The 13,794-nt window shown below is 34.8% G+C and overlaps 1 protein-coding gene across 2 annotated transcripts in view; it reads left to right on the top strand.

The window, feature by feature from the left end:
* Positions 1-13,794, top strand: part of TTC21B (tetratricopeptide repeat domain 21B) — an 87,319-nt gene that overhangs the window by 9,487 nt on the left and 64,038 nt on the right. For both annotated transcript variants that reach the window (XM_060016655.1, XM_060016656.1), the window contains exons 5-11: positions 1,128-1,250; positions 4,238-4,395; positions 8,245-8,329; positions 9,436-9,534; positions 10,952-11,144; positions 11,582-11,679; positions 11,992-12,192. In XM_060016655.1, coding sequence (XP_059872638.1) covers positions 1,128-1,250; positions 4,238-4,395; positions 8,245-8,329; positions 9,436-9,534; positions 10,952-11,144; positions 11,582-11,679; positions 11,992-12,192 — 957 coding nt within the window. The remainder of the gene's footprint in view (positions 1-1,127; positions 1,251-4,237; positions 4,396-8,244; positions 8,330-9,435; positions 9,535-10,951; positions 11,145-11,581; positions 11,680-11,991; positions 12,193-13,794) is intronic.

Raw genomic sequence — 13,794 nt, forward strand, 5'->3', positions numbered from 1 at the left:
AGTGAGATGGAGACAGTAGATGAGCTTCTAGAAAAAGAAGAGAAAAAATTAGAAAAGGTATTGGACTAGAAATAGAGGTTGGGAATCATCCACACAGTTGAAATGATTCAAGAAAGTACAGTGATCTAATGAGTAGAAATAAAATTGTTTAGGTATTCTTTTTTTTTTTTTTTTGCGGTACGCGGGCCTCTCACTGTTGTGGCCTCTCCCGTTGCGGAGCACAGGCTCCGGACGCGCAGGCTCAGCGGCCATGGCTCACGGGCCCAGCCGCTCCGTGGCATGTGGGATCTTCCCGGACCGGGGCATGAACCCACATCCCCCGCATCGGCAGGCAGACTCCCAACCACTGCGCCACCAGGGAAGCCCTGTTTAGGTATTCTTACCTGTCTTTTCAGGTGAAATATAGGGAAGTAAATATGATCTTAGTTAAAGATTTATAAGGTTTGTTAATTAACCTAGAAATTTTTTGACAGATGAGCAGATTTCGTAATTTTTTATTTGGCATTAAAAAGAAAAATAATCAACGTGTATTCATCTTCTTTCTAATCCTATAAACCTTACTGTCCGTTGGCTCACTAACATTTCTGAAGGTAAACATTCATGGTTTCTTCATTTTTTAATTTCTGAGGCCGTTTTATCCTTTCATTTGAAGCTCACTGGACTAGTCAAAAAGATTGAGATAGTTGCCAAATTATCTTAATTTTTAATAAATGTGAAGCAAAGCACTTCTTTTTTCCCATCTTAGTTCATTTGGTCTATTTCCCCAAAAAGAGGTAACAAATTCTTATTTATGTATTGAATTACATGTTTAGTAGTTATTAGTAATTTATTAGCAAAGCCCCATGTAAGAATATTGGTTATTTAGTACTAAGGGAATATTTTACAAGCTTCTTAATATTAACCACAGTAGTAATCTTAAAGGCTGAAATTCATAATAGTTCCAAGACTGTAGGCTAGCAAGGGTTTAAAAGTGATTTTATTGCAGTCTTATTTTTCATAACATTATTTGATAGACTGATTTTTGTTACTAATTACAAATAAGAATGATGCTTAGCTTAACTTCTTCATCAGCATTTATTTCTTTCATTTCCAAAAAAATGAAAATATTAGAATTATTCATTTTACAGGGACAGGTTTTGAGAGCATGGCTTGATATTACAAGAGGAAAAGAACCTTACACTAAAAAAGCACTAAGGTATTTTGAAGAGGGATTACAAGATGGAAATGATATTTTTGCTCTGCTGGGTAAGGTGAGTTGGTGTCAGATTAATAAAATGATGTTTTAAAATTTATTTGTAATATATATGAAACCCAACAAAACCAAGTAGCTCAAAAAGATAGGTTTTATGTTACTTTTATCAACTCTCAACTGCAAGAGGGACTTGCATTTGTATGGGACGATGAACGGAAGCTAGAGAAAAGTACTCCCTGCCAAATTCCTGAATCCTGGATCCGTTTTAATTGTTTTTATTGTTGCTGTTGGCAGTTGTGGTGGTTCCTATATTATTTACTCACCAAACATCTATGATGTATCTAATATGTGTGAGGCATCACTCTACATACTAGGGTTACCCTAAGCAAAATAAAACCTCTTGCTTTTATGGAGCTTATGTTCTACTGGTGGAGACAGACAACAAAAGTAAGTGAATTGTATGGTATATTAGAAGGTGGTAAGTATAATGGAAAAATAAAGCAAGGAAAGAAGGAGAAGTACAACTGGGGTATGAACTTGCAGTTTTAAATGGTCAGAGAAAGTGACATTTGAGCAAAGACATGTAGGAGGTGAGGGTTAAAGCCCTGTGGGCACCTGGGGAGAGCATGCATTACAAAGAGGGGAGTAGAGAGTTCGTATACATTAAGCATGTTGAAGGCATTGCTAGGAGGCCTGAAGACTAAAGCAGAATGAGTGAAGGGGAGAAAAGTGAAGGCTAGAGGGAGAGAAGGTGAGTGTCAGGGCAGGTGGGCGTGGCGGGGGGGAATGAGGAGAGACTGGCTGATTCTGTAAAGCCTTTGGCTTTTGCTTTGAACCAGATAGATGGGCAGCCAATGAAAAGAGAAATAACATGATCTAACTTAGATTGAGAGGGGTGACCAAGTGGCAGTGTCATTAGAAATCATTGGTGGGTAGACATGTTTAATTTGGACTTTTTCTTCAATTCCATGGATGCCATCTGAATGCCTTAAATTAAAAAAAGATCATTTTTTATTTCAGCAAAAAGAATTAAATTTATATTAGGAAAACAGTCTATTAAATTAGCAGTAATCTGGTGTGGGGGGATAAAAAGGAAAGAGAGGATTATTGGTGTCTTGGCTATTGCCAGTGTCCCCATATTGCTCTTGTCAATTACCCTGGCTAGTGAGCTTGTTCAGATGTTTGCCACCAGTACAACTAGTATTCGTGCTGCTTGGACTCAGGTTTTGCCTAATGGCACTGCTAGAGGTTATGGGAATTTAGCAAATTTTTAAAGAAGTTTTTCTTGATTATTTCTGCTCCCCTCTATGCCTTAAAGAAAAGCTAGTAGGTAATCTAAGGTAGGGCTATTTCAAGTGTCAATATAAGCAGCTTAGGAAGGATTTACCTTTTTCCTCTAATACTTTAGACTGGTTTAAATTCTTTTTCTGATATAACCCATTCCAATTATGTATTTATTTTTCAGTTCATTCAGCAAGAGGCTTGCATTAGTTGAATTCCAACTAGGAATGATATGAACCAATTATATAGCAAATTTAGTTTCATTTAATATAGTATGTTGCATTTATATGGGAGGTGATGGTCTAAGGAAGTATTAGATGTGGTCTATTTGCATGATTTTGTTACTTTACGTTACTAGCTATTTAGGCAGATTGCAAAGGCATATATATTTTTAAAAATTATCTGCATTAATCTTTTTTGCTATTGTCCACTATTGAGAAATTTAAATAATAATTTATTTTGACATAGTGGCATCTTTGGATGGTTCTCATACTTTCCTTTAATTATATGGGAACATAATCTCAAACTGATTTCAGGAATATATTGCAGTTTCACTGTACATCTGTTGAGGCTGGATGTTCATTTTGAACTGAGATATTCTAGGACTAAATTCATTCCTAAAGGATATTCAGAAACACATTTTTAAAAATCTGACATATGATAAATATGCCTCATCATCTGTTCTTAAAGCACTTACTATATTTATAGATTTATATTTTCTGACTATGAAAGTAATACATGTACATTGTAGAAAAATTTTAGAATACAGTAATATCTGAATTAAAAATAAATATCACCATTGGAGATAACCAGCTAAACTATTACATTGTAAATGACATCTCTTCGTGTCAGTAAATATCGATCTACAAATTAACATAATGAGTTTTAATGGCCACCTAAAATTTTATTAAGTAAATATGCTATCATTTAATCCTAGGTGGCCATTTCCGGTTATTTTAATTTTTTCTATTATAAATAGTTCTGCCATAAATATGCTTCTTTTTGGTCTTATCCATTTATGTCCTTAAGATAATTCATAGGAGTGAAAATATTGAGGTAGTTTTGTACTTTATTTTGCTGATTCTTTAAAATCTTATCTTCTTTAGGCTGAAAGTAATTTTAAAAAAAAGATACAATATCAATAAAAAAAGATACAATATCTATTAGTTTTAAATGCTACTTGCAAATATCCTGGAAATATTTTATTCTAAAAAGTAATTTTTCTGTTATAAATAGAAGCATTCCTTATGATGTTTCTAAAAATATTTCAGAATTTTCATCCTGTAGTTATATTTCTCAGTTACTTAAAAGTGAATTTTTTTTTTTCTTTTTTTTGGCGGCACGCTGGCCCCTCACTGCTGCGGCCTCTCCCGCCGTGGAGCTCAGGCCAAGCGGCCACGGTCCACGGGCCCAGCCGCTCCGCGGCACGTGGGATCCCCCCCCGACCGCAGCATGAACCCGCGTCCCCTGCATCGGCAGGCGGACTCCCAACCACTGCGCCACCAGGGAAGCCCCAAAAGTGGATTTTAAAACAGTCACTTATAATGTAAAATATTTTTATTCTGTGATGTTTTAAAATTTTGTTTGATTAAAACTTATTTTGTTTTTCTGATTATAAAACTATTTCTTACAGAAAGGTCAGAAAATAAAAATATAAAAAATGTTAAACACTAGAATTCTACCTCTTCCAGGGTAACTGCTGTGAGAACCTTAGTATATATGATCACAGTTTTGATGTCACTTTTTTCTTTTTTCTCCCATTAGGCACAGTGCCTTGAGATGCGCCAGAATTATTCAGGTGCTCTGGAGACTGTGAACCAGATAATCATGAACTTTCCAAGTTTCCTTCCTGCTTTTGTAAAGAAAATGAAACTACAACTAGCCTTGCAGGATTGGGACCAGACGGTTGAGACAGCACAGAGGTTAAGTATAAAAAAAGATGTCACAAATATCTTTGGATCTGGTTGTAATTTTGAGAAAAACGAAAATCTATGTGCATTTTTTTCTTATAAGGTTTTTTTAATTTGAGTTTTTCAAACAATATAGAATTGAGGAAAACCTTAACTTTGCATTGTTTTTAAGGGCTGAATTTATAGATTTACATAAATATCTGGGTAGCTATTCTAAAACACTCTTATATGCAGAAAGACAAATATCCCTGACCTCATGAAGCTTATATAATAAACAGAACAAGTAAGAAATTATGTAGTATGTTAAAAAGTTATAAGTGCAATGGAGAAAAAATAAAGCCGGAAAGTGAACTAGGGACCAGGGGGAGGGGCTTCAATTTTATGGGTTGGCAGGGAAGGCCTGTGAGAAGATGGCATTTGACAGAGGGAGCCAGCTTGCAGACATCCTGGGGAAGACTGCAGTAAGAAGCAAATGCAAGTGCAGAGACCTTGAGGCAAGAGTACGTGTCATATGGTTAAGGATGGGAAGGAGCAAGATGACTAGGCGGTGACGTCAGAGCACAGGGTCTTGTTGGTCACGGTAAAGATTTTGGGTTTTCTTAAGTGTGAAGGCATTGGAGGGTTCCCTCTCTCCCTTCTTCCCTTCCTGCTTTGTTCCTCTTTCTCCCCAACAACACCCTCCTCTTTTTGTTCTTGCTAATAAATAAGTTAAAGAAACCAGTATTTTTATCCTGCAGGTTTTGAATGATATGAATTGTATTGATTGTATGCCATAACTGTGTAGCTTATTGCGTATCCTCAGTATTTCTAATAAACTGGTGATGGATCTAGAGACTTGGTTAGATTCACATTCACTGTTTCTTTGTTTGGCAGTTAATTCATAAGTGCTGATGTGTTCTTCCATCAAAGAGACATCATCTAGGCTTGTCTCTCTTTTTTGTGGTATTAGCAGCAATTCGAGCTCAATACCTGGGTACTTGGTTTAGGATTACAGTATGGTTATGTCATTCTTTCTGCATTTCTTAGCTAGAATCCTCCTATAAAGAAAAACTTCCAGCCTGCTGATTGGTTTTCTAGTGTTATAGTTTCATGTAAGAAAAGTTGGATAAATGCTTGAGTCTTTTCCCTTATTTCCAGGTTTCAGAAACAAAAAAGGCCCCTAGCATCCCTAGCATTCTCCATTGATGATTGATAGTGGTTTGGGTTTGTTTGTTTATATGACATGGATTAAACTTGAGTGTTTCTAACCATTTTGGTTATTATAATTGCTCAGATTGAGTTATCTTTGGCCATTAGTAGCTTCTTCAAGTTAGTTCTTGAGTCTTTTTTGACATGACCCTAGTAGTCTTTGATAGTTTCCTTACTATTTGGTATGACAAGATATACCAGGGTTATTTTGTGTATTTACTGCCCTGTTCAGGTATCAGCCATGGTCCAGGGCAATCTAATTCCTTTTACTGAGAAATGGTATTTGGAGACCACAATTTGGGTATAAGTAACTTTCTGATGTTTATATTTTTCCAGATTTCCTCTCTAGGCACTGTGGGGGGGGGGGCGTGGGAGTGGGAGGTATCCACATAATGTATAAATATATGCATATATCTTGGGGGGCATTTAAAAAATGAAAAATAGACTTGTTATATAGCTTTTAAACTTGATTTTTCTTTAACTTAGTATTTCACGGATACCCTTTTATGTTTATTAACAATGAATAGCATCTATAAAGTGAACATATAGTTTATCTTTCTCCATTGGTAGGCATGTTTCTAATTTTTTGCTGTTCTAAATATTGCAGTCAACACACACACACACACACACACACACACACACACACACACACACACACACACACACACACACACACACACACACACACCTTTATACACATATAGGAGTATTTCTGAAGGTTGGTTTCCCAAATGAGGGATTACTAATTTAAAGGGAATTATATTTTTTTACGGTAAGCTAAGCTCCTATAAAAAGTAGATCCAAACGTATGTTTTAACACAGTGAGCTTGTTTTTTGGTCACATGTAACTGTTTTGAGTGGGTGTAAGATTTGATCAGGCAGCCTTCTTCCACGCTGTCTTCAAGGGACCCAAGCTCTCCATCTTGCAACTCTGCCATTTCCTAAAACCTCATGACATTGGTGTCCAGCTGGTAAGAGGGGAAAGAGTGTAGAGGAGTCATTCCACTTTTCTCAAAAGCCCAGGCCCAGAAATGCCATAAACTGCTTCCTTTCACATTGGCCATGGCTACCTGCGGAAATGGCTGGGAAGCGCTGGCTAGCCCTGAGCCCAAGCAAATAAGGGGAGGGTGGACTTGAGGAGAGATTGCAGCCTCTGCCTCAGGTATACACATTTGACATTTTGATAAACGCTGCCAAATTGTTCTTGTAAGAAATTATACTAAGATTCTCATTAGTAGTCTATTGCATGCCCACCCCCCATCCTTACCAATTCTGGCTATTGTCAATGTGGGGTTTTTTATTTGTTTTTTAAACAATCTGGTAGAATAAGAATGGTAACTTATTTTTATTTTCATTTCCTTGATCATGTTGCCATTGAGCATCTTTTTTATGCTAAAAGCTATTTTTTTTTTTCTGTATATTGACTGGTTCTTTTTTTCTTTTTGACAGGATCTGTTCTTTCCTATATTTCTAATGGATTTTTACATCTTTTAGGGGAAGTTCTCCATCATGTTTCTTTTTTGATAGCTTTTTTGGCCCTTCTTTTGCAGTTGACTATCAGAATAACTTGTTTAAAAATAACAAAAAACTATAAGATATTGGGTTGAATTGCATTAAGTCTGTAGATTATTTGGGGAGAATATTTTTAACCCCAAATGAGTATTATCATTAGGTAGCTATTGATCTACAGGAAACAACCACACGTCTCAGGGCATGTGATACTGTGCACTAATTTGTACTTTGGTGTGGGTCATCTAGGGTCACTGACCCAGTCCAGATGTGTGTCTGGGACTCTGCTTCAAGTTTCAGATCCAGCTGGGAGGGCGTGGCACCTCATTGCAGTTTGGACTCTGGTCCACTCGAAGGGTGTTCTTTACTGGGCTCCAGCCAAAGAACACCAGCTACCTAGAGGAAGCCCTTCTTATGGTGATAGCAGAGTTGCAGAGGACAAGCAGAAATATGCGATGCCTCTGAAACAGGCGTGGCACACGGCCATTCCTGTCCACATCCCATTGGCCAAGAAAAATGTCCACGTTTATAGTTGGGGGCAGTGAGGCACAAGCCAGCATTTGTAGGGGGAACTGCTCAGTTACATGGCAGAAAGCATGTAATCAGGGAGAGTGAAAAAGCTGGAGCTAATAATTCAACATAGCACACTGTGCATGATAAGAAACCTAGTGTGTTACCCCATTTATTCAGTTCCGTTTCTGAATACCCTTGATAAAGTTTTATAGGAATTTCTGTAGCTTTTACATATTTCTTACTAAGTTTTGTTTTTGTTCCTATTATTAAAAGGATTTTTTAATAACATTTTCTAATTTATTTTTACCACATTGGATCTATTTTAATGTTGTGAATTCCATTAATAGAGTTTTTGATATTCAGCCCATCTTTACATTCCTGGAATTCTTGTAATAAATCTGTGTGGTCAGGGTGAATTATTCTTTTAATATACTGTTGAGTATGGTAGAATGTATTCATATCTTTTGTAAACATATCAAAATTAAGATCCAGAGATTCTTTGGGGTTTAAATAATGAGATTGATAATTTTCATAAAGGAGATGTCACTTTACTAATTAAAATTACTTATTTAAGCAGTGGAATAATAAGCAAACCAAGTTTTCAAGGCATCAAATAAAAATACATGACATTAACTGAAATTTTTTTTGCAGGTTAATGCTGCAAGATAATCAAAATGTGGAAGCACTAAGAATGATGGCCCTTTACTATTTGTGTAGGGAGGGGGATATAGAGAAGGTAAGTTGTATTGTACTATTATATTTATGTTTTCTATACTAAATATGTATTTAGTTACATACACACATGCACATACAAAAGTGCCTTGAAGTGCTGTTTTAGAATGTATGACATGGTAGTTTTTAGTTGATTCCTAGAAATATACCTTAACAAAGAGGTGGGTTTGTTAAATCACCTAGTAAAGCAAAAATATCATATAGTTAAAATTACCTATGAAAACTTTTAAAATTATTAACTACAGCACGTGCTGTTTCTATGTAAAACTCATGTGCAGTAATATATATGATTAATGTAACAAGTGATGCTGGGTATGGAAGAGAACATACACAAAATATAATTCACAGTACTTTTACCATTTTATTGAGTTTGCATAAGTTAAATGGGCTTAGGATGAAATCCCATTGGACCTTATAAGGCACATGTTTTCTCTGCTAGTGAACACATTGACTGTATACTAGATTATGGAATGCCAAAATCCAGTCTGAAGTAAATAGTATTATAACAAGTGATAGATTTAGACTGGTATTTAGTCTGGTTAAATTGGATAATATGATAGTACCTAGTAAATACTTCAGTAAATACTAGAAGACTCTTAGAGGAGCAACTCTTCAGTAAATTTTTCAGGCATTGAAATTATTTATGTCAAGTATCTGATTTTTCTGTTCTAGAAAATATCTTAAATATAAACCAGGATATATAGGTAATCCAAGGACTGATCTCATATTATAGTAATGTTTGTAAATATGTTATCATTCATATCTCGTGTGTTATGAATTAATTATTGGAGAGGGAGCTTGGCATGTATAGTTAATTGAATATTATGGGTATCTTTACCGACCCTTAGGAAACCCAAAGGTTTCCATTCAATAACAATTATTAAGGAAACACATTTTAAAATGCAGTTATTTATTTATAATTATTCAACTTTTTAGAAAAGGGCCTTTTATCCTCTTGCAACGTATAAGATTTCATTGGAAGAAGGGGACTTTATAAAAGCAAAGATCTTTTTAAATATTAATAATAATATTTATTAGTGTACATGTCATGTATTATGTTCTTTTATTCTTAGTTTATTTTTAAATAATACTGAATACTTTTTGTTTTAGGCTGCCACCAAGCTGGAAAACTTAGGAAATGCACTAGATGCCATGGAACCACAGAATGCTCAACTTTTTTATAATATCACAATAGCCTTCAGCAGAACTGTAAGAGTGCCAACAGAGCTCTGTTATTTGTAGCTGGAAATATAAAATTAGTCACAAATGTTGAGGCACCAAAAAGCACATGACCTAGAGTGAAAATGTGATGTGTCTATAAATATGTGATACATTCTTAAGGTAGTTCAGAAGAGATACAGTTTCCAGCTATCAGAAGCCATCATGGAGGTATCATGGAAGAAGTGGTACCCGTGAATCCTTTAAGGATAGGGAAGTGCCTTCCAGACAAAGGAAATGGAATCAGAGCGTAGGATTTACGGCTAGGGTTGTTCTTTGTTTTATGTTTTTAAAACTATTTTTTGAACGTTGTAAAGTGGGTAATAGGCTATTTGGGTGGGGGAAGTGGTTGCTATCTTATTTTTTTTATAATAATAAAGAAATGATTTTATTACAAGCACCCAGTAAAAAGGTAGTTGGGAATGGAATGGAAAAATACAGCAGAATTTTAAAATCACTACAAGAAATGAGAGGATTAAAAAGTTAACTAAACTAGAAAAATATAAATAAGGAAAGGAGACACAGTAAATAAAATAATTATTAAAATAAATTTGAAAGAAAATAATCAAGGATATTAATTGTTAAATGACATGAATAAACTGAATTCTCTTATTTAAAACCAAAGATTGTCAGATCACGTGAAATTCAGAGGAACTGTCCCTGCCCCGCCGCCCCATTATTATGGAAGTTTGAGTTAAGGGGGGGTATTTACCTTTTTTATTTACCTACTGCCAGACACGTGGTTTTTATTACTTTACAACAAATCAAACAATTTAGTAAGTAACAACTCTTCAAACCTGTTATGTTCAAAAAGTATATACTTATTCTGACAGCATTGCCATTTCTTGAAATATTTTTGAAGGCTTTTTTTCAAAAAGATTCTGAGGTGTGGTTCTCACTGGTGGTATACTTGTCTTTAGGGGTAAAGCAGATCCTTGTCCTAGCTTTTGATTCAATAAAAATATATATATTCAATAAAATATATATATATATGTTTCTCTATATTACTCTAGATATACACACACGTATATATACACACACATAAATATATATAAAACCTTAAAGTAATGATTTTCTTTTCTGATTATAGGACAATCATGAGACAGTTTGAAAAAAGAGCTCTGAAAATTTTGCTTGTGCAGCATCATTAGAAGCAGTAAACTTTTCAAGATAGCTGTTTTTTAAAAGCATTACTCATAAGGTTGTTTAAGTTCTGATAGGATATGAACTCTTGCTGCACTGTCTAGATAGTAAATGGAGTAGTTTTATTTTTCTTTATGAAATTATTTTATATTCTTCCTACATTCTGAATCTGTGAAATAAAAATTATTTATATGTACATTTAGAAAAAATGAATTCTTCCGAGTAGAAGTGTTTTAATCTAACTTAAATTTTTTTTTCTTCTTAGTGTGGACGTAGTCAACTGATTCTTCAAAAAACCCAAACATTACTAGAGAGAGCTTTTAGTTTAACTCCTCAGCAATCAGAATTTGCTACAGAACTTGGATACCAAATGATTTTACAGGGGAAAGTTAAAGAGGCATTGAAGTGGTATAAGACTGCCATGACACTAGATGAAACCAGTGTCTCTGCACTAATTGGTATGACAACCATATCTATGAGTGATTCTCATACAGATGCAAGTAATGATTGCTTTTCATACCTGCCATTAAAGAAGAAAAGACATATTTTATGGTTTTCTAAAATTAAACTGTTCTCCACTGTCTACAACAGAAAAAAATATCATGTACCTTTAAGAATAAAATTTTTACTTCTTAAATACTATCTTAAGAGAATAGATTTTTATGAGATAATTCACATAAATTATGAATACCGTAGTAACTGATTTTCTGTGGGTACAAAGCTACCCATTTTCTTTTCTCTCACTCTTTTTCTTCTTTCTGTCTTTGTTTTTAAATCTAAAACTTAGATGTATTATGGCAAAAAAAATCTTGTTTAATTAATGTTGTTTGTGTTAGCTTGAAGTGTACGTGCGTGAAATGATGTGGATTTTTACCATTTCTGTCTTTTTTTTTAGGATTTATCCAATGTCAATTAATAGAAGGGCAACTACAGGAGGCAGATCAGCAGTTAGAATTCCTTAGTGAAATTCAGCAGTCTATTGGAAAATCGGCGGTATAGTATTTTATTTTATTTTATCAGATGGTAGATCCTAGCTACTATTTATAAAATATGAAATTTTTAATGTCTTAATATTTAGTAATGGTTTTAGAGGACTATTGTACACTAATTTTAATATGTAATTACATTTATTAATTTACCTCTGTGCATAATTAGACTTAAGATTCTAAAAATCCATCCAAGCTAATATTTAAGTTTGAACAAATGCTGTACATAAACAGCACTTCATATACTTTTGAAATCTAAGTAGAAATAAATGGCTTTATAACTGCATGGAGTAATTTATGGAAACTACCTATTTTCCAGGAATTAACCTATTTACATGCAGTTCTCGCTATGAAGAAAAATAAACGACAAGAAGAAGTTATTAATTTGTTAAATGATGTCCTAGACACTCATTTTTCACACTTAGAAGATTTACCTCTTGGCATACAGTATTTTGAGAAGTTAAATCCTGATTTCTTGCTAGAAATTATTACAGAATATCTGAATTTCTGTCCATTGCAGGTAAGTAATTCTGGGACTTATTTTCAAGGATGCATTTACATGGTGTTTTATAAAAGATGCTAATAAATGATGTTCTACATGTTAGACTATAATCGGCATCTTAAAATGGAAGCATTTGTATCTATATTAGGTGAAATAATTTTTAATGAAACTATTTACAGTAATGACTACTATCAACTAATAAATGTGTTGGTTTACAAACATTCATTTGTAATTCATAAAATCTTAAAATCTTAAATTTAAACAAAGTATTAGAAGTCATTTAATTCAGACACCCACCTTGTATTTGAATCTACTCCACAACATCCTCATTAAGTGCCCACCCCATCTCTGGATGCACTCAGAGATGCAGTTCGTATTGTATAACTGTGATTATTAGACTGTATTTCCTATGTTAAGTCAGACTTCACTTTATATTACAAAATTCACCCGTTTATCGGTCCTTCTGCTCTGGAGTGACATGGAGCAAGTCTAGCTACTTAGTCTAGGCAAGGACCATTCCTCATTCATAAAACACACCTTCAGATTTTGGAAATTAGTTTTCGTGTTCCTCTAAACAATTCCAGGTTTCCAGCCATTTCTTTTTTCATGACATAGTTTGAGCACGCTGGTTGTAAGCCTGAGGATGTTTTTCATTTGATCAGTGCCTCATTAAGCTCACTCTTCCAAATATGGATTTGGACTGCAAGACTTAGAAGAGATTCTCTGCTCCCTAATTCTGGATGTCCATCTAGCTTCCTTTTTGTGAATCACGTTACATTATCGACCCCTATTGAATTAACTGTTAACTGAAGTCCTTAGATTGGTTATTCACTATAACTTTGGACCCAAGTGTAGGACTCTACATTTATCCCTGTGAAATTTTCTCTCTCCAGATTTATCCCATAATTCCAGATTACCTTGTCCTTTTGGATCCTGATTGTCATCTGCCTGTCTAGCTCTGAGTAGAACAAAGAGTGGAGCCCTCTGTTGTGTTGCCAGGGAGTTCATTCCCAGTTAATGTGGATCCATTAGTCAACACTCTTACTACAGACAGTAAGCAGATGACTTGACTTTATTATACTCAACTCACAACTCAACACAGGGATATCGTGACGGGCACTAGCAAATATTTCATTCCTAAAAGCATAGTTTTTAGCATTCTCTCTGATTTACAGCTTCAGTAACTGTAAATGAACTTCAGTAACTGTTCATGACCTTCCCTTAGGGAACTCAGGCTGCCTTTCATTGACCATCATGTCCTTTTCCAGACTTTGATGACCTATTTTTTTTCAACTAATCCGTCTGGAATCACACCTGGGATTGATCTCAGTCTCAGTCATGATCTGTTTTCAGTTGCTAAGGAGTTGGAAAGCATTTTTCAGTACCCATGCAGTACTTAGATTTCATTCAACAAATGCTTGCACCAGTGTGTTGCTCAGAGCTGGGGAAATAGCTTGTAAAAACAAACTACAACCCTTGCCTTCTTGAAACATGAGTACTAGCAGGAGGAGACATAATATAATTAAGTCAATCATGTAGTGTGTTACAATATCACAGAAGAAAATAACAGAACAGGGCAGAATGGGTAGTAATTTTAGGTAAGGTGTTCTGGGTAGGCCT

This window comes from Delphinus delphis, chromosome 7 (assembly GCF_949987515.2).
Source record: "Delphinus delphis chromosome 7, mDelDel1.2, whole genome shotgun sequence".
Lineage (NCBI taxonomy): Eukaryota > Metazoa > Chordata > Mammalia > Artiodactyla > Delphinidae > Delphinus > Delphinus delphis.